The sequence below is a fragment of the Adiantum capillus-veneris genome, chromosome 19 (genome assembly GCF_014529385.1).
Source record: "Adiantum capillus-veneris isolate H3 chromosome 19, ASM1452938v2, whole genome shotgun sequence".
Lineage (NCBI taxonomy): Eukaryota > Viridiplantae > Streptophyta > Polypodiopsida > Polypodiales > Pteridaceae > Adiantum > Adiantum capillus-veneris.
In genome coordinates, this window is record NC_140949.1 from 76022996 (window position 1) to 76048560 (window position 25565).

The 25565-nt window shown below is 44.4% G+C and overlaps 1 protein-coding gene across 1 annotated transcript in view; it reads right to left on the bottom strand.

Annotated features, from left to right (window-relative positions):
* LOC147434252 (Cyclophilin-like peptidyl-prolyl cis-trans isomerase family protein) overlaps positions 1-25565 on the bottom strand; it is a 43877-nt gene that overhangs the window by 8564 nt on the left and 9748 nt on the right. The window contains exons 3-5 of the mRNA XM_086490811.1: positions 7795-7856; positions 7093-7226; positions 6930-7014 (exon numbers count right to left, since the gene is read on the bottom strand). Of these exons, the coding sequence (XP_086346937.1) occupies positions 6930-7014; positions 7093-7226; positions 7795-7856 (281 nt within the window). The remainder of the gene's footprint in view (positions 1-6929; positions 7015-7092; positions 7227-7794; positions 7857-25565) is intronic.

Consider the following 25565-nt stretch of genomic DNA (forward strand, 5'->3'; position numbering starts at 1 on the left):
TTTGACTTTGCCGGACTTGCAGAAGTCATTTGAAGTATTTTGTGATGCTTGTGATCGTAGTCTGGGTGCGGTCTTGATGCAAGAAGGCCATGTCATAGCTTACGAGAGCCGTTTGTTCTCTAGGCCGGAGATGACAGCACAGATCTATGAGAAAGAGCTTTTGGCGGTTATCCATGCTCTTACTCAGTGGCGGCATTACCTACTCGGAGCGGATTTTACTGTCTTTACATACCATCAGAGTTTGTGCTACTTCTTGTCACAGAAGCAGCTTTCGGAAAAGCAGATGCGGTGGGCGAACATCTTGTCACAGTTCCACTTCCAGATTGTCCATGTGCAGGGACAGAAGAATGTGGTGGTAGATGCTTTGTCTCGGAAACCGTTGGTTCTGGCTATTTCCGCGATACATCATAGGAGCTTCGAGGATGTGGTGGATCAGTATGCCACAGATACAGATTTTGCAGATATTTTCACACGGATACGGGATGGGCAGTAGCGGGATACTCCCTTCGGGAAGGCTACTTGATAAGAAAGACTATGTTGTGCGTTACACAGCCGTTGAGGGATAAGGTTATGACTGAATGCCACTGTCCACCTTTTACGGGTCACCGCGGCATTGCTACCACCATGAAAGGGGTAGAGAGATATTTCTTTTGGCGGAGACTAAAGAAGGACGTGGAAGAGTTTGTGCGCAGTTGCTTGGTATGCCAGAAGGTCAAGTTTGACAGGCATAAGGCACAGGGATTGTTACAGCCTTTACCCGTACCCACCCACCCCTGGGAAAGTATTGAAATGGATTTCATTTTTGATCTCCCGAGAACACAGAATGATCACGATGATTTTCGATTACATGGCAGTCTGAGACGATTGTCTCCGACAGAGACCCCAGATTTATGAGTTGGTTTTGGAAGCAATTTGGGAGAACATTGGCACGCAGTTGCAGTTCTCGTCCTCGTTCCACTTGCAGACTGACAGGCAATTTGAGATTGCCAATTCAGTGATTTTAGATTTATTTAAGTCTTGTATCTCGGATCAGAAGACTCAATGGGAAACGAACTTACCTTTGGTGGAATTTGCCTACAATAACACGATACACTCTTCGACGGGGAAGACGCCATGTGAGATTGTTGAAAGTACTGCGAAGGTTCCATCTTCCTGAGCACGAAAGATTAGATATTTGAAGCGGATGAATATTCGCGAGATTTGAATACGGCTTTTGCCAAGGTTCGCGAGACTTTGCAGGAGTCTCAAGAACGACAGAAAAAGGCAACGGATCGCCGTCGCGACTTGAAATTGAAGGAGGATGATTGGGTGCTCTTACTTTTGAGAAGGCACGCCTACGAAAGAAAAAGGGAAAGGAGAGGCTTTTTTCCAAAGCTTAGTACTCGATACTATGGACCTTTCCAGATAACTGAAAAGATAAATGATGTCTCCTTCCGATTGAAACTGCCAGATACTTGGAGGATTCATAATGCATTGCATGTGAGTCTCTTGAACCCTGTTAAGGGTGATGTGCCTGATGATGGGGAGCCTGATGAGCAACCCGAAGTGGAAGAAAACGAGGAAGTCCTTGTTCCTAAACAGATTTTGGCACATAACGATACGAAGAAAGGTAAAGTCCGAAGGCGGTTCTTGGTTAACTTCAAGAACTTTCCTGCATTTGATGCGAAGTGGATGGAGGAGGAGGACCTAGCAGATACTCCTCGGATTGTGAAACTTTACCTCGATGTTTTGGTTTAGCATAGTCTACTCCAAACGGAACCCAGAAACTCAGCTTGGCCGAAGATCTGGTGCAGTGGGATGCTCAAGAGGGGAGTTACTCCGCTCCTTTGTCAACAGATGCCTCGATTTTGATACTAAAGTCACTGTTGTCTCTTTGAGCTTCAGGGATACTGAGAGCTGACGGTATTCTGTTGGATGACTTTATGAAATGGAATTCCTGATCATGATACTGATTTGTTCTTGACTTCTTGTGAGTGCAGGAACTGATAGACGAAATGACTGCAGCATTTTGGTCTACTTGATCTTGAATAGACATGGTTGCAATAGGGGTTAGTCAATCGGACATCGATGAGGTCCTGATTGGACCTAGATGTGATTGCTAGCTACATTGCCGATAAATCATGGTCTAAGATCCGAATGAATGTTGAATGCCATGTGATGTCTGGTGATGTCCTGTGATGTCGTGTGATGTGACTGTCGATTTTGTACATCTGCTAGATGTGTGTTCCTAGTACGTAGGTACTAACAGTCAGTGTCTGCTAAGACAGTTTATGGCTTTTGTCGGTTTTGTAGGCGTAATCACGGTCGATTACAATGCTTTCAAGAGGGGGGGTATGTCACAAAGTGATGACGTGGTGGACAGCAGAAACCCTAATTTCTGCCAGAAACCCTAATTTCCGGAAATCGCGGAGGCGGAATATTATTATTATTTTATTTTATTTTTTTGGGGAAATTTTGAGCGACGCAAATCTCAGCTTTTCGCTTTGATTTGGGAGAAAGAAAGAGAAAAAGAGAACTTGCTTTTTACCGACTCTCATTGAGAGAGAGAGAGAGACAGAATCTGCTTTTGCTTTCAAGCTTTTGGGGCTCTGCTTTTGGGCATCCCTTGTAACCTTTAAATAAGTGGTGAGGGCTTCACTTCTCAGAGCATCTGGACGCAGAGTCTGAGAGTGAAACCCTAACCGCTCTCTTGTACTTTGATGATTGATTAATACAAAAAGAAATACCGAAAGGGGCGCCAGTCTTTGGGGCCAATATCTCTAGGCACGGAACTCCGCCGGGCTAGTGCAAATCTATTGTGATCTGTGAATTGTTTTGAAGTGGTTATTTGGTGCTGTCGCGGTTGATTCTTGACTTGGAGTGTCCAAGTCTGTTACAACCTCTAAGCGAAGTATCCATTCCGCTTCGAGTGATGACCATTCTGAAGTCGTGGGTTCTTGTGGTCTTGGGTTCTTGAGGGTCTTGGGTTCTCGAGGGTCTTGAGGTTCTTAAGGTTTTCTTTCGCTTGCAATCTGTGTTTGAGAAGGATCCTCTTCACCCGAGTTTTGCTCTTTTCCGCGGGCGCACCCCTTTGTGGCCTTGCGCTCACACCAAGGTTGCTTTTTCCCACCACACGTCGATTGGCCGGCAGCTAAGTGCACGGTCCGCTCTCAATGAGTGAAAAGAGGCACAAGGGGAGGCTGGACAAGCCCTTCTTTCTTGGGATTCCTATCACTCTTCAAAAACATGATTAGGAATCAACACGCCCAAGCGAACTCGGGTTCGTGCGACCGCAACAAGCAAAAAAAATTCTTGTGATTCTTGTGGTTCTTTTTCCTTGAGTGATACAGAACACTGTCAAAGCTCTGATACCAATGTTAGGTGCAGCGGAATGAATGTTTGAACTTTGCTCAAGATGAGTGCTCTGAACTATGCTCAAGGATTCCTTTTACTTACGGAAGGGAGAGCCTTCCGTTCCTTTAGTGAAAGAGTGCAATGGACACAAACAAAGTGGATGGACATTGTGTGTGCAAGTGAATGAGATTGAGAGAGAGAAGAGAGATACGACACCAGAGATGTTGGAAAACCCTTCTCCGAAAGCCCCACTCTCGTCGGCGAGAGTGGTCTACTTATGATTGCACAAACTGGTACAAACTGAATGCATGGGACTGATGCAAGTCTAGGCTATGTCGACGATGACGACGACCCCGACCTAAGGGTTGAAATCTGCAATCTTGTATCTGCTGTCCAAAACACTATGGGCTGAAATCTGCAATTCTTAAGGGCTGAAACTGATGGTCTTTCCGGGCTGAATCTGCTACTCTTTAGGGCTGAATTTGCAGGTTCTTCAAGGCTGAAAAACACTGCATGCTGAAAGCTGTACCTGTTGATAACGCTAGGTTGCTGAGCTTCTGCTGGCGATGGTTGCTGATGCAAAACGCTAGGGCAAGGGGGTACTGCGGTCCTGTGTCTGATGAAAAACGCCAAGGCTGATGCAGGCTAGGCGATGATGCCTTGTTGAGAAAACGCTAGGGGATGCTGAGGAAGAAATGCTAGGTTGAGTCTTGCTTGGAGGGGAGTCCACCAAGGGGTCTTGCTGAGAAGTTGCCTGTTGAGCTTGGCTCCTGTTGCCTCTTCTGCCATTTAGTGCTAGTCTAGGTTTGCTTATATACAAACTTACTCAATTTGCCCTACCTACTTTCCAACAAAAGTCACTTAAAAATAATAAGTGAAAAATGTCAAAAATAGGGAAAATAGGCCTATGCACTGTAAAAATGCTACCGATGGGATCTGATTGGAATCTGATGGTCATGCTGTGTGCAACCAGAGGATATGCATCTAATCTAAGTGTCTGGACATGCACGGTTTGCGAACAGACTCACAAAAGTGCCAGATCACTTCCTATTCTAGACTTACTTGACTGAACTAGACCCTTGTCATGCTGTAGCTTGTCCACGGACACATAGGGTTGGATGTGTCACGTGACACTATCAAAGCCAACTCCAACACATGCACTAGAAAATGCACCTAAATTGTTGTATACAGGATGAATAAGAGACTATTGAAGCCAGAACTGGAACTTCCATCCTTAGATGGACAAGGAGAAAAAAATCATTGACCATCATTTGCTTCTAGAAGGAAAGAGATCCCCCTCTATCATCCATAATCCACAATATGGTACAAAAGTACAATTGGATCATCAACCTGCTACCCATCGGATAGATAACTCTGTCGACAATTCCAAGAAAGACATGCATTTGCAAAACGCACACCAAATCTGCCAATCCATCTCCTCAAAGAAAACACAGCCATAGACTCTAGAGACCTACTCCAGAAGTGTTGAAGATGACCCTACTGCAACTCAAACACTTCTCTCTGAAGAAGCAGCTAGATATGAATAATTCCCCCTCTTGCGGGAAGGCACGGCAACATGACTCCATCTGGGAAGAACAAAGCAATCCAGCACTGCTACACATCCTACAACCTCCATTGGGTTCCCCTTTGTGAAGAGAGATCCGGGTAAACAAGGGTAAAGACGGGGAAGTAATAGACGAGGGTCCATAGCCTCAACATACCCAAATCAGCCCCAAACTGGAGGAAAACCAGGGAAAAACAGCAAGATTCTTCGCTCAAATCAAGTCAAGCCAAATCCAAGCATCCAAGGTGGTCGTGTCACCTAGGGCTCTAATACCATGTCAAAGGTGGCAGCCGAAGATGCAATGAAAATAAGAACTGGCTCGTGATCCGGTGGACAACCTCGACTCGGATCTAGAACACTTGCAATGCTACATACATGAACAAGGCACCTGTGGAGAAGAGAGATCATTGAGGTAAAAAGAGACAAGACATCTGAGAGAGAGAGAGAGAGAGAGAGAGAGATCTGGGAAAGGCTCTCCATGCTGATAACAAGTTGCTCATACAAGTGACCAAGGGTAGTCCGTCATAGATTTGACATGCCCAATGGATAGACCTGAGGTACACACAACTGTGATTGCTACTGACACTGCCAACTGATCCTGCACACGAGACCACTCACACGGTATCCACATGGGCATCCAACCCTAAAGTGCTCCTCCTCCTGACACCAACCTAGACATGCCTCAAGACTGACCATTCATGGCCGTCCTCTAGATGGCTGGATATCTCTCCTAGGCCTCCACCATCGTCGAGATGCTCTGCCAAAGCCTAAGATCGTGCACACGAGGATGTCCTAAGGAGAAAACGCAGGGCAGGACCTGCTGCCCACACCCGCACGCTGCCAACATTGCATGCCAAAAACGCTGCGCTGCTGCCTGCCGAAAACGCTAGGGGAGGGGCTGCACAAACGCAGCCAGCCCCCCCCCCCCCCCCCCCCCCCTAATGGCCGGTTGCAAAGGGAAAAGGGCAGCCCATAGAGAGCGCCCTGCTGGGCACAATACTGCATGCATAGAGTAGACCCCCCCATGCCCTGATATAGGCTCTGCCCCTGGCTGCCCGACCCACCATCTGCCCCTCCACGACCTAGAAATAGGCCAGCAAAATAGGGAAAAATGCTGGAGGGAGCCACAGGGCACCTGGAAGCAGGGGAAAATTCCTATGCACCCGTAGGAGCCTCTATGGCTAGGAAAGAACCAAAACCCAGGGACTAAACATGGCTAAACACATCCCGGCATGAGAAACAACCTCCCTGGCTGGGCACAGCCACAAAACAGCCTTCCCTCCCTAACACCTGTCGTTGTGTGGATTTGGGACTTTTAAAATTTGAACCCAAATTCCCAGTTATGAACTTCTTAATACCTTGCGTGACAAATGAAAGCCTATCCCCAAACCAAAACCGTCAATGGGTGAGACTAAGCCGCTTAGAGTGGTTAACCTAGCTGCTTTCAACTGATACAATGGGCTGTAACCAGTTACCCACTACTTGGATTAAAGAGGGATTAAAAGCATCCTTGACCCAAGCTGTCCTGGGTCACCTGTAATCAACCTTCAATTCTTCCGTATATATATTTTTAATTATTTATATACCTAGATGAATCCAGGATAAGCATAGAATCACCTTCAAAGGAGTAGACTCATGGTAGTCATCCACAAGACAATACAGCCATCAGCTCCATCATGATATTATTGATTAAATACTACAACATCCCCACTAACATCATCAGTGCCATAGTGGGTTTAGAACTAGGTACCCATATATGCTCCCACACACCCACACCACACGCACACAAGCATACATCAATACAAAGATCTGCATATTAGAGATGTAGGGCAGACAAGCCATAATGAAGCCTAGCATTAAAAGAAGCATCAAAAAGGAAAATTTAGCACAAAGGTAAGGTAGTTGATAGGGCCTTCAATTCTTTCCGAGGCCAAGAGTCTAAACTATAACCTTTACAACAAAGTTAAATAGGCTAGATTAAGTCTACTATAGCTTTGATGTACTTGACCACGATTTAAACTAAATGCATCACCTGTCGCTCCTGTCTGTTTGCACGTTTCCTAGTCGCTTAACGACTTCCATTCCACTAGATATCCGTCCAAAAATCGTGTGCTTCCCTACACATTTCCAAATCAGTTAAAGAAAAAGAAAATACAAAAAAGCAACTTGGCAATCAAACAAGTTGACTTGCCTACCATCTAGCCAAGGAGTTGGAACAAGTGAAATAAAAAACTGGCTTCCATTTGTATTTGGTCCAGAGTTAGCCATAGAAAGAACCCCTGCTCCAGTGTGCTTCAGTTCTCTGGTGATTTCATCCTCAAATTTGGGACTGCAGATTGAAGTCTCAAAAAATAGTGAGCAAGACGCGATCAAACTTGCTACCATGGTAATCAATTAGAACCTGAATAGATCATAAATCATCCTATTTATAAACCTAAATTTGACAAACATGCCAAAATCACGTTGAAAGAGCATGAAAGAAAACTTCAAATTCCTCACCCAGGACAGTATGGTAGTCATCAAGAACACTCTAAAACTTCAAGGCCCATAGTGCTTGGTATCAACAGATACTTCAACATTCCTACTCACACACCATCTATACCTCACAATCTAAAACTACGTGGTATCAACCATAGTTACCTGGAACAGGGAACAGGGAACGGCAACATGCATTGGGATGGGAACGGGGAATGGGGACCTGAAAATGGCCATTCCCTGTAACTATGGTATCAACAACTACGTCAAAATTCCCACACCACTGTCTCACCGTATAAAACCCTTTGTACGTCAACATCCCCACACCATCACTCCCTCACCATATAAAGCACTTTGTAGTACAACCAAAACGGAAGACCCAAACAAAACTCTTGAGTACAGAGTAAAGAAGAAAGACATACCCATAGATTGAAACCCCACCACGTCCTGTTCCAGTAGGATCTCCACCTTGTATCATGAAATCCTTCAAAATATCAACAATTAGATTGCAAATAAAGAAAAGCCCAACAAAGATTAAAACCTTCAATACCTCAATTATGAGTGAGCTGCACTACACTCCAGCAAAACACACTAACAATATATGTACTAAGCTTGCTCAGCAATACACAGTGAATTCCTTATAGAGGTGATGAGGAAGCATAGAATCATAGATCTATAGCCTGATTACAGAAAGGCTGATGAGAGATTAGATAGATCTCATTAGGGGAAGATTGGAAAGAGAAAAAGCAATATATACACAAGTGTTTAACTGCCATTAATTATAAAATATGGTTACAAAGGTGGATCAAAAATTCTCATTGCAGTAATGTGACCTGGGTGCTGAGACCAAGTTCCAATGTAAAAGTGAGGAGACCCTTTATATAGAACTAGGTATGGTATAAAGATCATGAAGCATAGTCCTGGAGTCTAAAGTTAATATCTACAGTAGACTGTTCAATCAATTTATTAAGCCATGTGGGCAATGATGTGGACATGAAGATATAATATCTTTGCTTATGTAATATCCTAAAACCATCTAGTATGACAGTAGCATTAGATTTTCTTTTAGTGTAAGGGTAAATGCATAAAGATGGAAAATTCTTGGACACTGAAACATAAGTTTATTGCACAGCATGTTCCATGTTATCCCTTGTAAGTGTTACATGTGTAAATACAATATGTCATGTATGACAAAGGGAAGGCCAATCCTCAATTTGGGCAGTTTCAACTTTCCGCTTCTGCCAAATTGACACATGTACGTAATAAAGGATGTTTGGCATGAATACATGTCAGCACAACGGAAGGAGAATAGGCATGATAGAATCTCGCTCTATAAAATGACAATCCTTCATTTTTCCTTGACTGAGAAATGTCCCTTTTCCAAAAGAGTTCTAAAATGGTGCAGCACGCACACTTGGTCCAAGCACACGATTGAGAGAGACCCAAATTCAAAAATAAAGCTACCTATCCCATGGGTAGCAGGTTGATGATTCGGTTGCACTTTTGAACTAGATTGTGGATTATGGATAACAGAGGGGGATCTCTTTCCTCTTGAAGCAGAGGATGCTCTTTGATTTTCCTTGTCCATCTTGTTCATCTGGTATGGAGCAGTTCAGGTGCATGTTTCAGTGCATGTGTTGGAGTTGGCTTCAGCACGCACAAGGGGATACTTCTATCTCCAACACCACTTCTTGTTTAATCATCCGACTTGCCTAGATGAGGTTTAGAGGTGGAGCATGTGATGCTATATCCTTCCTACAAATTTGGCCATTCCTTTGCCCTCTTGTGAGCTTGTCACTACCAATTGTGGGACAACAACCTTTTATCTGCTGTTTTTTTGATGTTTGACAGTAGATTTGTCGAGATACTTTTGATGAAAGGTTCACGTAGTGTCGACAATTAGTGGGGAGGACACCTCGTTCCTACGCCCGCACTCAAAAACATTTGGATGCTTCTTCCATACATCCTTTTGGAGAGACCTTGGGGGCAGTCCTACGGGTGCACATCTGGCCATGGCTGGCGAGTATGGCCAGTTCTTTTCCCTTACAGTGTTTTGCCTAGCTTTCTGCATGTTACAAATCAGCCCCAATGTTCTTCATGGTTGCAGTTCCCCTGTCATGTGACAAATCCAGCCCTATGTGTCTGTGGACAAGCTACAACATGATCAAGGTTCAATCAATCCAGTCAGTCTAGATTAGAAGTGATCTGGCACTTTCGTGAGTCTATTCGTAGACCGTGCATGCCGAGTCACTTTGCATAGATGCATATCCTCTGGTTGCACAAAGCATGATCATCAGCATTCCTATCAGATTCCATTAGAATCAATTAGGGGAATTTTCCAGTGCATTTAGCCTATTTTCCCTATTTTTGACATTTTTCACTTATTAATTTAAGTGACTTCCCAACAAAAGTAGGTAGGGCAATTTTGCTAAGTTAATATATAAGCAACCCTAGACTAGCACTCTTGGGCAGATGAGCAAGGAGCACAACAGGCCCTCAAGCCCTTCTCTCTCAGCAAGACCTCTCCAAGCTTCCCTTGGAGAGCCCAGAACCCCCTAAGCCTAGCGTTTTTCGTCTTCATCAGCACCTCCCCCTAGCCATGGCGATTTCAGCCCTGCTACCATCGCCAACCTCCCCAGACTCCCAGTGTTTTCACTAACGCTACAGTAGCTGCCAGCGTTTTTCATTTTCAGCCTTTAGCGGAGAAATTGCAACAGCGTTTTCAGCATTCAAGACAACAGCAGATTCAGCCTTAGCCACTTGCAGAAGATCCCCTTTTTCAGCCCTCAAAAACGCAGCCAAAACAGCAGATTTCAGCCACCCCGAATCAGTCCCAGATTTTCAGCCATAGCGTTTTTATGGACAGCAAATAGAAGACCGCAGATTTCAGCCCTTAAGTCGTCGTCGCCATCCCCGTCGTCGTCACCGGCATAGTCCCAAGTTGCATCAGTTTTCATGCATCATCATTGTACTTGTAACTATGTCAGACTTTGTAAATAATTAATTTATTTACGAGAAAAGAATTATCTAATTAGTTGTGTGCACATCAGAATAGATCTAGCAGTTTCTGGGGCCTCAGGTGCACCCAAGTTTGGGCCAGTGCACCTCAGGGAGACCCTAGCAAAAAATACCCTGAAGCCCTAGCGATTGGGAAATCGGGTCTTCAATAAAGGGGTAGATAGTAGCCTTAGATTTCAGGCTCAGAAAATTACGCGCGCTAATGCAAGCACAGGAATGAGATGGGGTCCTTAGAATAATAATCCTAAGGCCTGATTATTTTACGGCCTTAGGATAAGTTAGTTAAAAGTATTCTTAAATGCTTTGCGCTGGACCAAATGGCCGGACAAGTGCGAACAGGTAATGCCAAAGCATTGCTGGTACGGCAATGCGCTAGGGAGCAGATAAAGTTTTCATTTGTTGCATCTATGTGTGCAGTTGTGCACTTAATTGCACATTTCATTAACTAGCATAGGATTTTTAAAGCCAAAAGTTGAATGGTTTTTAAATTTTAAAGTGAGTGTGCCACTTGGCACACTTTCCTATGCAATCTCTCTCTCTCTCTCTCTCTCTCTCTCTCTCTCTCTCTCTTCATGCTAGCGCCCCCTCTTCTGGGAGGCTATAAGAGAGCAGCCCCTCCCCCTCTTGCCAGGTTGGCAGTTCACTACCCCCCCCCCCAAGTTGACCATCCTCTACGCAATGAAGCTCTCCATTGAAACTTGAGAGCAGCACCTTGTGGTGTATGTGGAGCCTCTGAGCACCCATCACCTAGAACAAGGTCTCTCATGGTTGCTTGCAGCTTTGGGAGAAGTTTCATCGCGTAAAGTAGTAGAAAACTCTCTTTCTCCCTTGTCTAGCTGCTGCAAATTCCCTGTTTTCAGCCCCTAATCACTTGTACTAGGGTGAATTTCAGCAAAGTCTTAATAGAATCTCATTCCCCACTACCTACTCTACACATACATCAAGTTTGGAGCATTTCCATCGCGTAAAGGACCTCCAATTTGACATTGGAACACGCTCAGGTAACAATTTCTGGTTATGTGCAGAAAATTACAGCAAGCGTGTATGTGTGTGTTTTGCATGTTTCTGTGGTTGGTTAACTGCAGGAAGATTATGTCCAAAGTGGCACAGTTAGCGGAAGATAGATCCTCATTCGTGAGAGCTTCCGATGAGTTTTGTGGAAGGTAGACTCTCCCCTACGAGAGCTTCCCAAAATCTCGCAGAAGAGGATAGATCCTCTCAGTGGTCAGAGAGCAGTTCTTCTACTCTCTCAGTCAGAAGCAGAAAAAGGACAAGAAAGAATAGAGAACGGGCTTTCGCCCCGTTCCTGTGCTTGTAAAGATTCTCCCTTAGTAATAAAGATATTCTCTTTATGGGGAGGGACCAGCCCATCTTCTGGTCCCCAATGAAGTGTCCAGCTTTCTCTCTCTCTCTAATTCTCTTGAGTATTTGAAGTGCAATTAAACGTCAGTATATGCTTCCGTATTTTTGTGACAGTGGTATCAGAGCAAGGTCATCTCTCTCTTCCTTAAGGGATTGATGACTCTTGGCAGACTGCAAAAATGGAAGGACGCGAGATAGAGTTCTCTCTCCTTCAACAGCAGGTGGAAGAGTTGCAAAAAGCTCTCTCCCATCCAGAAGTCCAAAAGATTCTCCATACTCTTGAGAAAGGGAAGGAGAAAATGCCGATGGGGTCGGGAGAAATCCCGCAGAACCCAAAGGCGCCAGAACCAAGGAAAGATCCTTTGATTGGAACCTCCTGCATGCACGAGAGACACAAGAAACCTCCAGAACTTCATGTGCGGTTTAACCCAAAGATTCAAGAGCAGGATCCCCCTGATTCCCCTCGGTTCTCTTTCATGAAGGATCTGGATGACATCGTTGCTCCGGAAGACATGTTTCTAGACGATCCGTCGCAGCAAGAAGTGCATTCAAGGGAAAAGACTCCTGTCCATAAGGAGTCTAAGCATAGAAAGAAGGAGCACCATAAGAAGAAGCACCACAGGCAGAAAACATTCAAGTCGAGGGACAAAGATGTGAAATTCGACACCTACAATGGACGGCGTGATAATGACAAAGCTTTGGCTTTCATCCGCCAATTCGAAGTTGCATTTGCTGAAGGGAATTTTAAAGAAAGATCCAAGCTTCGCCATGTTAGTATGTACCTGAAAGGCACCGCCAGCAGTTGGTGGTTAACCCTTATCCTGGAAGATCGGAAACCCCAAGATTGGACTGCTTTCAAGGAGGAGTTCTACGCACAGTTCCTTCCGCCAAACTATGAGGAAGAGGTAAAGAAGAATGGGATCGACTTTCACAGTCAGAGAACGAAACTGTTCCATGCTATGTGGATAGGTTTTGGGACGTTCTCTTGAAAGTCACTCCATTCAAGAAGATTGACGATTCGGAGAAGATGCGCAAGTTTGAAGCAGGTTTGCATGAAGCCTTGCAAAAGGGTATGAAGCTTTACCCTCGAGGTAACTTGCAGATACTTATGGAATCAGCTCGCATAGCTGATGGAATACATGACAAGGGTACTCCCAGGAAGATGGAGCAAAGCACTTACCATGCCAAGCAGAAGGCTCTCCATGAGCAGCCTACCTCTACTTCTTCTCAAAAGAAGAAAAGAACCACCTCCGAAGTAGAAGCAAAGCCAAATCAGCCCAAGAAAGGGAGATATCTCTCCTGCTGAGTTGCGAACTTACATTAGTGAAGAAAGATGCTTCAAGTGTCGACAAGTTGGTCATATGAAGGGTGACTGTCCTACCAAACCTCCACAACCACCCTCTTCCAATGCAGTCCCAGAAGTACAGGGAAATACAACCAAGGATGGAAAAGAAAGAGCTCTTCTTAAAGCATGGGGTAGCATCAACAACCAACGGGCTCTCATTTTGTTTGACCTTGGCAATACAGACAACTTCATCTCTACCAAGCTAGCTGATGACATGAACTTGCAGCCCAATCGTTTTGGAGTTTCTTGTAAAAACCCCAGGAGCTAGAGACCTGGATCCTCCACCCAACCGCCCATAATTATAGGCTCTTAGCCCTAGGATCCCCTGTCCACACTGCTAGTTGGCCCGTGGCTGGGGTCCGTGACCCCCCTTTAGGGTAGGGCCCTGCCCGTAGGACCCGTGTCCTGACATTACTCCCCCCTTTGGAAGAGTTTTCGTCCTCGAAAACACAAGTGGTGGTATCTTCATAAGAACAGTAATGTTTTCCACCGTGGCATCCCTCATGGATCCAACGGTTTGTTGAATCGGAACCCGGTTCATTGAGAGGTTCAATGAAATCAAGAATAACATCTTGATTTTCCACATTGTTGTCCCTGTACAACCGTCTTGGTTAACCGACCCGAAACCAACATAATGTGAAGACTCCATTTAAAACTCACTTGAGTAGGTTAAACGAGTTATCATAACAAAGAGATGTTTAAATGTATACCCAAGTTTCAGACTTTCTGGAGGTACTTGAATGTGCAATATAACCTCATCTTTCCATGAAAGTACTATGCTGACATACATATCAGCAACAACCAAGTCCTTGACTTGCTATGGTTTCTTGCCAGTATCCAACCGTATCAAAACCGATGATTAAGGTTGATAACTTGAGAATAACAGGCAGAGACTAAAAGTAGCCGTAACATGCCTTTCATCATATGAAGCAAACTCCAAACTAGAAAGGTAACCGATCCAGTTGTTTCACTTCTTGCTAACGTATGCACTTAGCATATCCTTTAGTGTGATTTAACGTATGCACTTTGCATATCCTTTAGTACTAAATAGAATGCTTGTAAACTGCCAATCCTACTCGGGATGAATAGCAGCAGTAAGAGTGAGGTGCTTTTCCCCCAACCACTTACAGAAAGTCGCCCACGACTGACGACAAACTATGACTCAATCATTGAGTATCCAGCTAGATACTCGATATGGAATGGAGACAACCAACTAGGTTGAAAGCAGATTGGAGTTTCAAGCATCCAATCACAAACACCCATACTTAGCCATCACCTTGTATGGCACCCATACTAAATCTGCAAGAGAAATTGCACTGGCAGGGCAAAAAATTGCACAAACAATAATGTCCATGAAGTTGCATGCCGCTCCAAATAAATGTGTTAAACACTAGGGCCCATAACACCTAGTGTGCATGCATTTAACACAAACATATCCGAACCGCAATTCCATGATGAGACTTTGGACCATAACAGAATGTGACGACCCGGTCACACCTAGGTACCAACCATGAGACATTCTCATGTACATAGCATACTTAGCTATATGTAGAAACAACCCTCCGGCAAGGTGGTTTCACAGCACTTGTAATCGTAACAAGTTTGTACTTAGTACCCGACAATTTCTGGCCACTGAAATTGCTCCTGATATTGTGTGCTAAAAATGGTCGAATCCAAGGATGCGACCAGCACCTAGGGACTTCGTCGCGACACATTGTTAGATAGTTGGCGCCAGTGTCAGTCCCAGAGACTCATATTCTCCACATGTGGAATATGTCTCAAACAAGGATATCTAGAAAAGAGACATCCATCAAGTACAAGCTGGCACTTGTGTGTGGAGGTAACTGCAAACACTCAGTGACAAGAGTGAGAGAGACCCTCATTATCATGCTCCACATTGGCTAAATTGAACTCCTTGAGTTCCTAGACCATGTTGTATCCCATGTGACAACATGTGCCAAGTCGAACCCTACAACTAGGTTCGTAACAGCATAAGGTATAGTGGACGCTACGGTCCAAAATACTCTGTTCCAACATGCCCTTGGCATGGCTTTGAAACAATCAAGCGTATTTAGACGACTTGCTCTGGAAACCGTGGGTGTTGCCTACGCAATCCAACCCCTTTGGTTAACATCTACGGAGTCAAACCCCTTGGTAAGACCCTCTGTAGAAACTGCTCAACTAGCAGGCAACGGTAACCAACATAGTTAACCGTGTACATAATGATTGGAATCAACTCGAAAAGTTGAATTCGTCCGCTACCGTGTGGTAGATTGCGGAATTCTTTCCTTGAAAGTTTAACTGGGAGAGATCAAACTGTGATCCTCAATGCCTATGGGGTGATTTAGCAGTCACCCTCCGGGTCATACCCTAAACAATAATGTCCATAGACACTCCGTAGTGCTATAGAGAGAGCAAGAAATCCACACAAGTGAACTGCCTAGCTCTTATGGACAGCCATGCTGTCTCAACTGATTGCTGCATCTATACTTCCTTGTAGAGATCAGCTTCTGTGAGTTGAAGATTTATAAAAAACTCAACTTGAGTGTCGCACTGAAAACATGTAGTGCAAAAATGACACTGTAAACATCCTGAATGACAAGACCGTTGCTTGTCCATTAACGTCGATGTATACTTCCCTGGGTAGATCTGTTCACTCTTGAAAACAATCACCCAAAGAATGCCAACAGTTGGGTCTTACCCCAGATCTGACAGTGGCTCTTAGCCAGCCTCTGTGGAGCTCATAGCTCTTATGGCAATTAGTGGTCAATCGTCGAACGGATGAAGACTAATGTGGATGGCATCTTGCCCAATGTCTAGCTGAGAGGTAGAGCACCTTGGCTCAGGCTAACTCACGAGCAAAACATGTATCATAAATATTCTTAAAAAGTTTTCATTATTCTGCGAGAGAAATGAGAAAGAGGGAAAAGAAGAGCATGCTGGGCTGAGGAACTTTCCTTAAACGACTATGACGTGTATAGTTGATTGCCCTGCTTGTGTGCATCTTATGCCTATCTTGCGGCTTATCCTATAAGCATGCAACGGTTTTCTGCTATGACTCTCTCATCGAGAGAGGTAACAGAAAAACACAACCACATCTTGACCTACCTTACTTACAGGGGTCGTGATTGTATGAAAATGACTTAGCATTGGCACTTTTCCTGTGAAATAAGTGTTATTGTATGTTGAACGTATCTTATCCTTGACAAAATGTCGGGTGTGAGAGCGGAAGCGTGTTTCCTGTGGCGGTAGAATTGAATCCATCTAGCTAGCATGCCGTGCATACATAATTTTAAGCCCTTGGCAAAAGTGATGGCCTCTAAACGTGAGAGCCACAACCATAAGTGCCTTGCACAGTCGAAACTGGGAGGGATTCCCCATGTTGCCAATATTTTCAAACTTGTGTGCCAATGCCCTTGATTCCAAATCAATGGGCAGTATCTCGGCACACGGGAGAAGTCTTGCTTCGGAAAATTGTCAAAGCACTTTGCTTTGCACAAAAGCAGTAGATGCTAATCAAAGGTGTAAACTTGGAAAAAGAATAAGAACATAAAAGTGGCTAACCTGGTCATTGCGGTCACCAGTTGACTCAAAATTCTGTGGAGCAAAACTCGCTTAAAATGGCTCGTAGCCATAGCTGATGCACGGATGGGAGCTGTTGTATGTAAATATACGTCCCTTGTATCATCTACGCCCGTCTGTCACGTAATGAAATAACCTGTGAACACATTGCCTATTCTTTCCCAATTTTGTATGCTCATAGCATATGCCAAACTTGGCCAGCTTCAATGCAAGATGTATAAATTGAAGCCTTGCTTCATAGAACTATGTTGACGACAGATGTCTTAGCAAAGAGACTCGACCCTGTCGATGATGCACAAAAAATAGACCTTGTCTACTTGTAGATCTGTTGGAAAAACAGAATTATATCTGCAACGTATGTTCATCTCGTACGTGCTTGAGTGTATGAATGATATCCACGATCAATCGTAGACGCACTTTGGATACCATAGTTATGAAGCACATGCTCATTAAACATATATCAACTGCGTACCTTATTGAGTACACCTGTCGAGGAAGCTTACCGCCGGAAGAATCGAATGAGTTGCCAGCAAGAAGAAAATCGAGAAATGATTTTCCAAATACTGATGTTTGGTTCAATAGACATGGCCGACAATGGATTCAACTTCACCTGTTTTGATTGCCTGCTATTGAGAATGGAATTTATAATCGGGACCGGCCTTGCCAATCACCGTTGCCTTATAAGGCACAGGCCATGCCCGAGTTGCCTCTACTATGAGACAACCATGCCTCGTGGGAAAACCCGTACAGAGGTTATCTTTATTGGAGCCGTGCTCCTTAGTCCAAATCATGGTAATGACTACCAAAATTGGTGGACTCGTAGAAAATCTCTCAGGGTACCATGGCCGAGATTAACATAATAACATGCGCTTGCAATACAATTGTACATAAAGCTATGAAAATTGCAAGAACGTGAAATTGCAAACCTGAGAATCCGTTCGTGTGCCTGTCCGAGGTCAAGCATAGTCTTCATCATCGATTCTTTGTGTGACAAATCATGGCCCGTTATCAAGGTCTCCAATTCTGCTAAATGCCTTCGAGTAATTTGTCGTATCGGCCACCGTGCCTACATTTTCGAGCATCCGAAAGTGCTCCATACCAAAGATATGTCTTTAGCAGTGACAGTTTGGCGGATGTCCTCGAGCTTGTGTGCAACCTTACATGCCTTGCAAGCTATGCTTTGCATGTAATGCATTATTGTGGATAATCCGCATGGTCCATTCTATTAGCCATGGTGGTCGTAAATCATGCCCTGCATCGTTGTATGCCATGCATGCGAGGTGCATATGGCATGGGCTTGAAGCGTTACAGTGTCAAAAGGTGGCCCCCTTGTAGAAGCCGTTGCATGATCATGCAACCTTGCATGATTGCATCTAGGCAAACCGGGGTAAGCCCATGGCGTGGGACTGCCAAGAATGGAGGGCGCCCAATTGACGACGGCCAAAGCCAAAAAGGGAAAAACAAAGTAAAAAAAAAAACGAAAAACCTGCATCGATCGCCATGGCGGCTCTGCGCTAGGGCAAAAACGCTGTTGTAGCCTTGTAAGCTTCTCGCCCAGCCTGCTCCATGTGACGAAAAAGCCTCCTTGTGGCAGCGCGCTCCTAACGAGTCTGCTCTGGACTGATTTGGAGCTGCTCAAGTCCTCCCCCTCTTCGACACTAGGGGTCCATCACACGCGGCTTTCAAGACTCTTCCCGATCTCTGTGTATCGAAGAGGCTATGCCCACGGCCTGCAGAGCTCCTCCTTTGCTAGGGGGCTTGTCCACGACCTGAGAGAGAGAGAGAGAGAGAGAGAGAGAGAGAGAGAGAATACCCATGCAACACCATGCATCTGCCATGCAATACTTCCTCCCTTCCTCCATAGCTCTCACCTCCCTCCCTGGCTCTGATACCAATGTAAAAACCCCAGGAGCTAGAGACTTGGATCCTCCACCCAACCGCCCATAATTACAGGCTCTTAACCCTAGGATCCCCTGTCCACACTGCTAGCTGGCACGTGGCCGGGGTCCATGACCCCCCTTTAGGGTAGGCCTGCCCGTAGGACCCGTGTCTTGACATTTCTATTCAAGCACAATCCGCTTTCAAAGGGCAGAACTCAAACTCTACTCCAATCATAGGGAAGTTGAATCTAAAGGTCGACGACTACAAAGATCACGAGTCTTTCTTACTAGCTTCACTTGAAGGATGCGATGTTATCTTGGGAATGCCTTGGCAATACAAGATGCATCCCATTCCGGACTATGTTCAGAAAACCTTATCCTTTGCTCATAAAGGAAAGGAGTATCTTGTACTTGCAGATGCAGGTGATTGGCGTATTCCTATCGCCAATTACATTGCCATCAAGAAAGAAATGAAAAAGTGTCTTTCAGCGTACTTGATTTTTGCAAGAGAGAGAGATGTGTCTGTTTCACAACTTTCTTCCTCTTTAGAGCAAAAAAGACTTAAGTTATTAGAAAGTTATAAAGATTGCTTTGCAGATGAACTTCCAAATGAACTCCCACCTTCGCGACCTGAGGATCATACAATTGATTTGATCCCAAGAAGTTCTCCTCCAAATCAGCCCCCTTATCGAGTTAGTCTAATGCAGCAAGAGGAAATTCTCAAGCAAGTTAACGAAATTTTGGAGAAGGGCTTAATAAGGCCTAGTACTTCTCCATATTGTTCACCTGTCTTGCTAGTACAGAAAAAGAATGGCACATTCCGCATGTGCATAGATTATAGATCTCTAAACAAGATCACAATCAAGAATCGATTTCCAATCCCTCGGATTGACGACATTCTTGACAAGTTACAAGGAGCAAGTGTTTTTAGTCGTATAGACTTGAAGAGCGGTTATCATCAAATCCGCATAGCTCCTCAGGATGTGCATAAGACTTCATTTAGAACAACCTTCGGGTTGTATGAATTCTTAGTGATGCCTTTTGGACTCACTAATGCACCAGCCACATTCAACAGAATGATGGATAGAATCTTCCACTCATATAGAAGCTTCACAGGCGTTTTCTTTGATGACGTCTTAATCTTCTCAGAGACGGAAGACGAACACTATAAGCATCTCGCCTTAGTGTTTGAAGAATTACGCAAACACAAATTATTTGTGAATGCTAAGAAGAGTGAGTTCTTTTTAAAAGAAATCCACTATTTGGGCCATATAGTGTCTCACAATCAGGTGAGGATGGACCCTGATAAGATTCAAGCAGTTGTAGAATGGACTACGCCAACTACAGTACATGATGTACGAAGTTTCCTTGGCCTCTGTTCCTATTATCGGCGTTTCATTCGAGCTTTTGCCGCGATAGCAGGTCCCCTCCATGACATGACAAAGAAGCGGATTCCATTCCATTGGGGGTCTGGACAAAAACAAGCTTTCGAAAAGCTTAAGTATCTACTCAGTCACGGACCTGTTCTCACCGTCCTTGATCTTCGCAAACCTTTCGAGGTATACTGCGATGCATCTAGAGATTGTGTAGGAGCAGTTTTGAACCAAGAGGGTCACGCGATAGCCTATGAAAGTCGGCGCCTTAAACATGCAGAGTTTCATGTCTCCATATACGAGAAAGAGCTAATGGCAGTAATTCATGCTCTTTCCATTTGGAAACACTATCTATTAGGAGTTGATTTTATTATCAAGACAGATCATCAAAGTCTTCGCTACTTTCTCACACAGAGAAAGCTATTAGAAAAGCAGATGAGATGGGCCAACTTTCTTTCAATGTTCCATTTTCAAATTTTACACACACTTCTGGAACGAAGAATGCAGTTGCAGATGCTCTCTCCAGACGTCCAAAGATCAATGCACTAACAACAATTTATCATGAGGAACTAGAATCTCTCAGCGAGATGTATCCTCAAGATCCTGACTTCGACACAATTTGGGCAGATCTTCAAGCTGGTCACTCACGACCACCTTATTCCAATAGGGATAATACACTCTATCGTCAACAAGCAATATGCATAGCTCAGCCCTTACGACAGAAGGTGATGGATGAAGCACATAATTCTCCTTATACCGGGCATCGGGGAATTGCTTCCACCACTAGTGTCCTCGAAAGGTATTTCTTTTGGCCAACACTCCATGCGGACATTGAAAAACATGTGCGTGAGTGTTTAGTCTGCCAAAAAGTAAAATATGACAGACACAAAGTTTATGGCAAGCTTCAGCCGCTCCCTGTGCCTAACTCGCCATGGGAAAGTATTGCCATGGATTTTATTACGGATCTACCTAGATCCAAGAATGGAAATGATGCAATATGGACTATAGTAGACAGATTCAGTAAGCAAGCACATTTTCTTCCAGTAAAGAAGACGATCAAAGCTTATCACATGGCTAGAATATTTCTAGCTCAGACTTTTAAACACCATGGATTGCCAAAGACTATTGTCAGCGATACAGATCCCCGCATGACTAGTCTATTTTGGCAGGCATTGTTCGAAAACTTGGGAACTAAGCTTGATTTCTCATCAACTTATCATCCTCAAACAGATGGTCAAAGCGAAATCGCTAATGCCACTGTTTTAGATCTCCTCAAGTGCTATGTTTCGGAACGACAATCCGAATGGGAACAATACTTACCAATAGTTGAGTTTGCGTATAATAATACCATACATTCCTCAACTGGTAAAGCTCCCTTCGAAATTATTTATGGGAAGCCACTCTTACTTCCTATTATGGTGACCAAAGAAAACATCTTCGCCGGAGATGAATTTGTGCGCAATATTGATATTGCCCATCAACAAGTAAAGCAAGCGATTCTTCGTACTCAAGAGCAACAGAAGAGAAAAGCAGACAAGCACAGAAGGAATCTCAATCTAGAAAAAGGACAATATGTCCTGCTTCGGTTTGAGAAAGCTAGATTGAAAAAGCGGCTCGAAAAAGGGAAAGTTGTTAAACTTTCCCATAGATTTTAAGGCAATTTCAAAATTACAGATAAAGTCAATGACGTGACTTTCAGATTGGATTTGCCTTCTCACTGGCGCATCCATAATGCTTTTCATGTCAGTCTCCTCCAACCATAGTCTCCTCCAACCATATGTTGGACCTCCTCCAGTGGCGCCAGTACAAGAAGATCCTCCAGAAGTCGAAGAGACTGAGGAAATCCTTCAACCTGAACAAATAATACACCACTCGGAGAGACAACTCAAGTCGGGGAGTCTACATCGAAAGTACTTAGTCAAGTTCAAGAATTACACTCCTTTAGATGCAAAGTGGATGACTGAGTCCGATCTTAAGGACTACCCAAACATCTTGCACAGTTATGTTGACGCTCTACAGTTGAGGTCAACTGTTTAGAACCAAGAGGGATGTAACTATGTCAGACTTTGTAAATAATTAATTTATTTACGAGAAAAGAATTATCTAATTAGTTGTGTGCACATCAGAATAGATCTAGCAGTTTCTGGGGCCTCAAGTGCGCTCAAGTTTGGCCAGTGCACCTCAGGGAGACCCTAGCAGAAAATACCATGAAGCCCTAGCGATTGGGAAATCGGGTCTTCAATAAAGGGGTAGATAGTAGCCTCAAATTTCAGGATCAGAAAATTATGTGCGCTAATGCAAGCACAGGAATGAGATGGGGTCCTTAGAATAATAATCCTAAGGCCTGATTATTTTATGGCCTTAGGATAAGTTAGTTAAAAGTATTCTTAAATGATTTGCGCTGGACCAAATGGCCGGACAAGTACGAACAGGTAATGCCAGAGCATTGCTGGTACGACAATGCGCTAGGGAGCAGATAAAGTTTTCATTTGTTGCATCTATGTGTGCAGTTGTGCACTTAATGGCACATTTCATTAACTAGCATATGAATTTTAAAGTCAAAAGTTGAATGGTTTTTAAATTTTAAAGTAAGTGTGCCACTTCGCACACTTTCCTATGCAATCTCTCTCTCTCTCTCTCTCTCTCTCTCTCTCTCTCTCTCTCTCTTCATGCTAGCGCCCCCTCTTCTGGGAGGCTATAAGAGAGCAACCTCTCCCCCTCTTGCCAGGTTGGCAGTGCACTACCCCCCCCCCAAGTTGACCATCCTCTACGCATTGAAGCTCTCCATTGAAGCTTGAGAGCAGCACCTTGTGGTGTATGTGGAGCCTCTGAGCACCCATCACCTAGAACAAGGCCTCTCATGGTTGCTTGCAGCTTTGGGAGAAGTTTCATCGCGTAAAGTAGTAGAAAACTCTCTTTCTCCCTTGTCTAGCTGTTGCAAATTCCCTGTTTTCAACCCCTAATCACTTGTATTAGGGTGAATTTCAGCAAAGTCTTAATAGAATCTCATTCCCCACTACCTACTCTACACATACACCAAGTTTGGAGCATTTCCATCGCGTAAAGGACCTCCAATTTGGTATTGGAACACGCTCACGTAACAATTTCTGGTTATGTGCAGAAAATTACAAGCGTGTGTGTGTGTTTTGCATGTTTCTGTGGTTGGTTAATTGCAGGAATGATTACATCCAAAGTGGCACAATTAGCGCAAGATACACTCATTCGTGAGAGCTTCCGATGAGTTTTGTGGAAGGTAGACTCTCCCCTACGAGAGCTTCCCAAAATCTCGCACAAGAGGATAGATCCTCTCAATAGTCAAAGAGCAGTTCTTCTACTCTCTCAGTCAGAGGCAGAAAAAGGACAAAAAGGACAAGAAAGAATAGAGGACGGGCTTTCGCCCCGTTCCTGTGCTTGTAAAGATTCTCCCTTAGTAATAAAGATATCCTCTATGAGGGGGGACCAGCCCATCTTCTGGTCCCCAATGAAGTGTCAAGCTTTCTCTCTCTCTCTCTAATTCTCTTGAGTATTTGAAGTGCAATTAAACGTCAGTTTACGCTTCCGTATTTTTGTGACAGTACCACTTTGTGCAATCAATAGTAGACCACTCTCGTCGACGAGAGTGGGGCCTTCGGAGGAGGGTTTTACAATGTCTCTGGTGTTGTATCTCTCTTCTCTCTCTATCTCTCAGTCTCATACACTTGCACACACTGTCCATTCACTTTGTTTGTGATCATAGCATTCTCTCATTAAGAACGGAAGGCTCTACCTTCCATAAGAACAAAAGGAACCTTGAGCACAGTTCGGAGCACTCATCTTGAGCAAAGTGCAAACATTCATTCCGCTGCACCTAACATTGGTATTAGAGCTTTGGCAGTGTTCTGTATCACTCAAGGAAAGAACCAAAAGCACCACATAATTTTTTTTGCTTGTTGAGGTCGCACGAACCCAAGTTCGCTTGGGCGTGTCGATTCCTAATCGTGTTTTTAAAGAGTGACAGGAATCCCAGGAAAGAAGGGCTTGTCCAGCCTCCTACCTCAGTGTTTTTGCAGATCTTCGCGACGAAATCAGCCCTAGACTCAGCATTTTCAGTGTTCAGCAGTCAATTTCCGCAGTAGAACCCCCAAACTTCGCAGATCTCACCTTCCCGCAGCAGATCCTCGCCGCACGGTCAGATCCGTCGAAGTTTGCAGTTTCAGCCCGAAAAACGCAGATTTCAGCATCTGCGTTTTCAGAGTGTCGTCGTTGCATTGTCGTCATCGACATAGAGTCAAAATTTAGCAGATAAAGATTTGCAGATTTCAGCCATTAGCATTTTCAGATTTCAGCCCGTCTCGTCGTCGTCCTCATCATCGTCGACATCGTCGGCAAGTCCAAGCATTGTATCAGATTGTGCAATCAATAGTAGACCGCTCTCGCCATAGAGAGTGGGGCCTTCGGAGGAGGGTTTGACAACATTCTGGTGTTGTATTCTTCTCTCTCTATCTCTCAGTCTCAGCACCTTCATTCACAGTGTTTATCCACTTTGTTTGTGATCACGCACTCACTCACTAAAGGAACGGAAGGCTCTCCCTTCCGTAGGTAAAAGGAACCTTGAGTACAATTCGGAGCACTCATCTTGAGCAAAGTTCAACATTCACTTCCGCTCCACCTTACACGTCAAGAACAAGTTTCCGATGCCTCGCATTGAGTATATCCTCAATAGGCTCAATGGGGCAAAGGTTTTCAGTAAGGTCAATCTCAAAAGTGGATACCATCAGGTAAGGGTATTCAAATAAGGGTATTCAAAGGCGACATCTACAAGACTGCTTTTCACACAGAGTGAGGGCAATGCGAGTATGCAGTCATGCCTTTTGGATTGACAGGTGTCATGGGTACATTTAACCGTCTCATGGTAGGCCGTTTTGGCGATATGGTTGGTGTATGTGTGTTCATCTTTCTCGATGATATTCTCATTTTTTCTGCATCATCAGAACAACATGAAAAGGATGTAGAAAGAGTACTAACCCGTTTGGATGAGTGCCAGCTGTACATTGCAGGAGTTTTTTCTCACTGAAGTTACTTATCTGGGTTATATCATTTCTGCAGAAGGCGTCAAGCTAGACCCCGCGAAGGTGGAACACGTACGTAGTTGGGATTTGCCCAAAACTGCATATGATATGCGTTCTTTTCTTGGTTTATGTCTAAGCATATAGTTCGCACATAGAGAATTTTGCACACGTTGCCGCATCATGATTGATGTTTTGAAAGGTCGCCGACAACGCGTGGATTTGCCCGAGGTAGCCATTGAGGCTTTCGCAACTCTCAAGGTTGTGGTGACAAAAGCATCGTGTCTTATTCTTGCCTCTTGGGATGACCCCTTTGAGGTATGGACGGATGTGAGCAATGTCGCCATAGGCATTGTGCTTCAGCAGCATGGTCGTCCACTTGCTTTCCTTAGTCGGAAGCTCGATAGTGCAGAAAAGAACTATTCAGTTTATGATCAAGAACTTTTGTCTGTCATTCACTCTCTTAAGTATTGGAAGCATTTTTTGTATGGTAGAGAGTTCACAGTTCGCACAGATCACCAAGCCCTCAAGTGGCTCCCGTCTATGCCTAGTGCACATTGGAGTGATCGCCAAGCACGGTGGTCACAA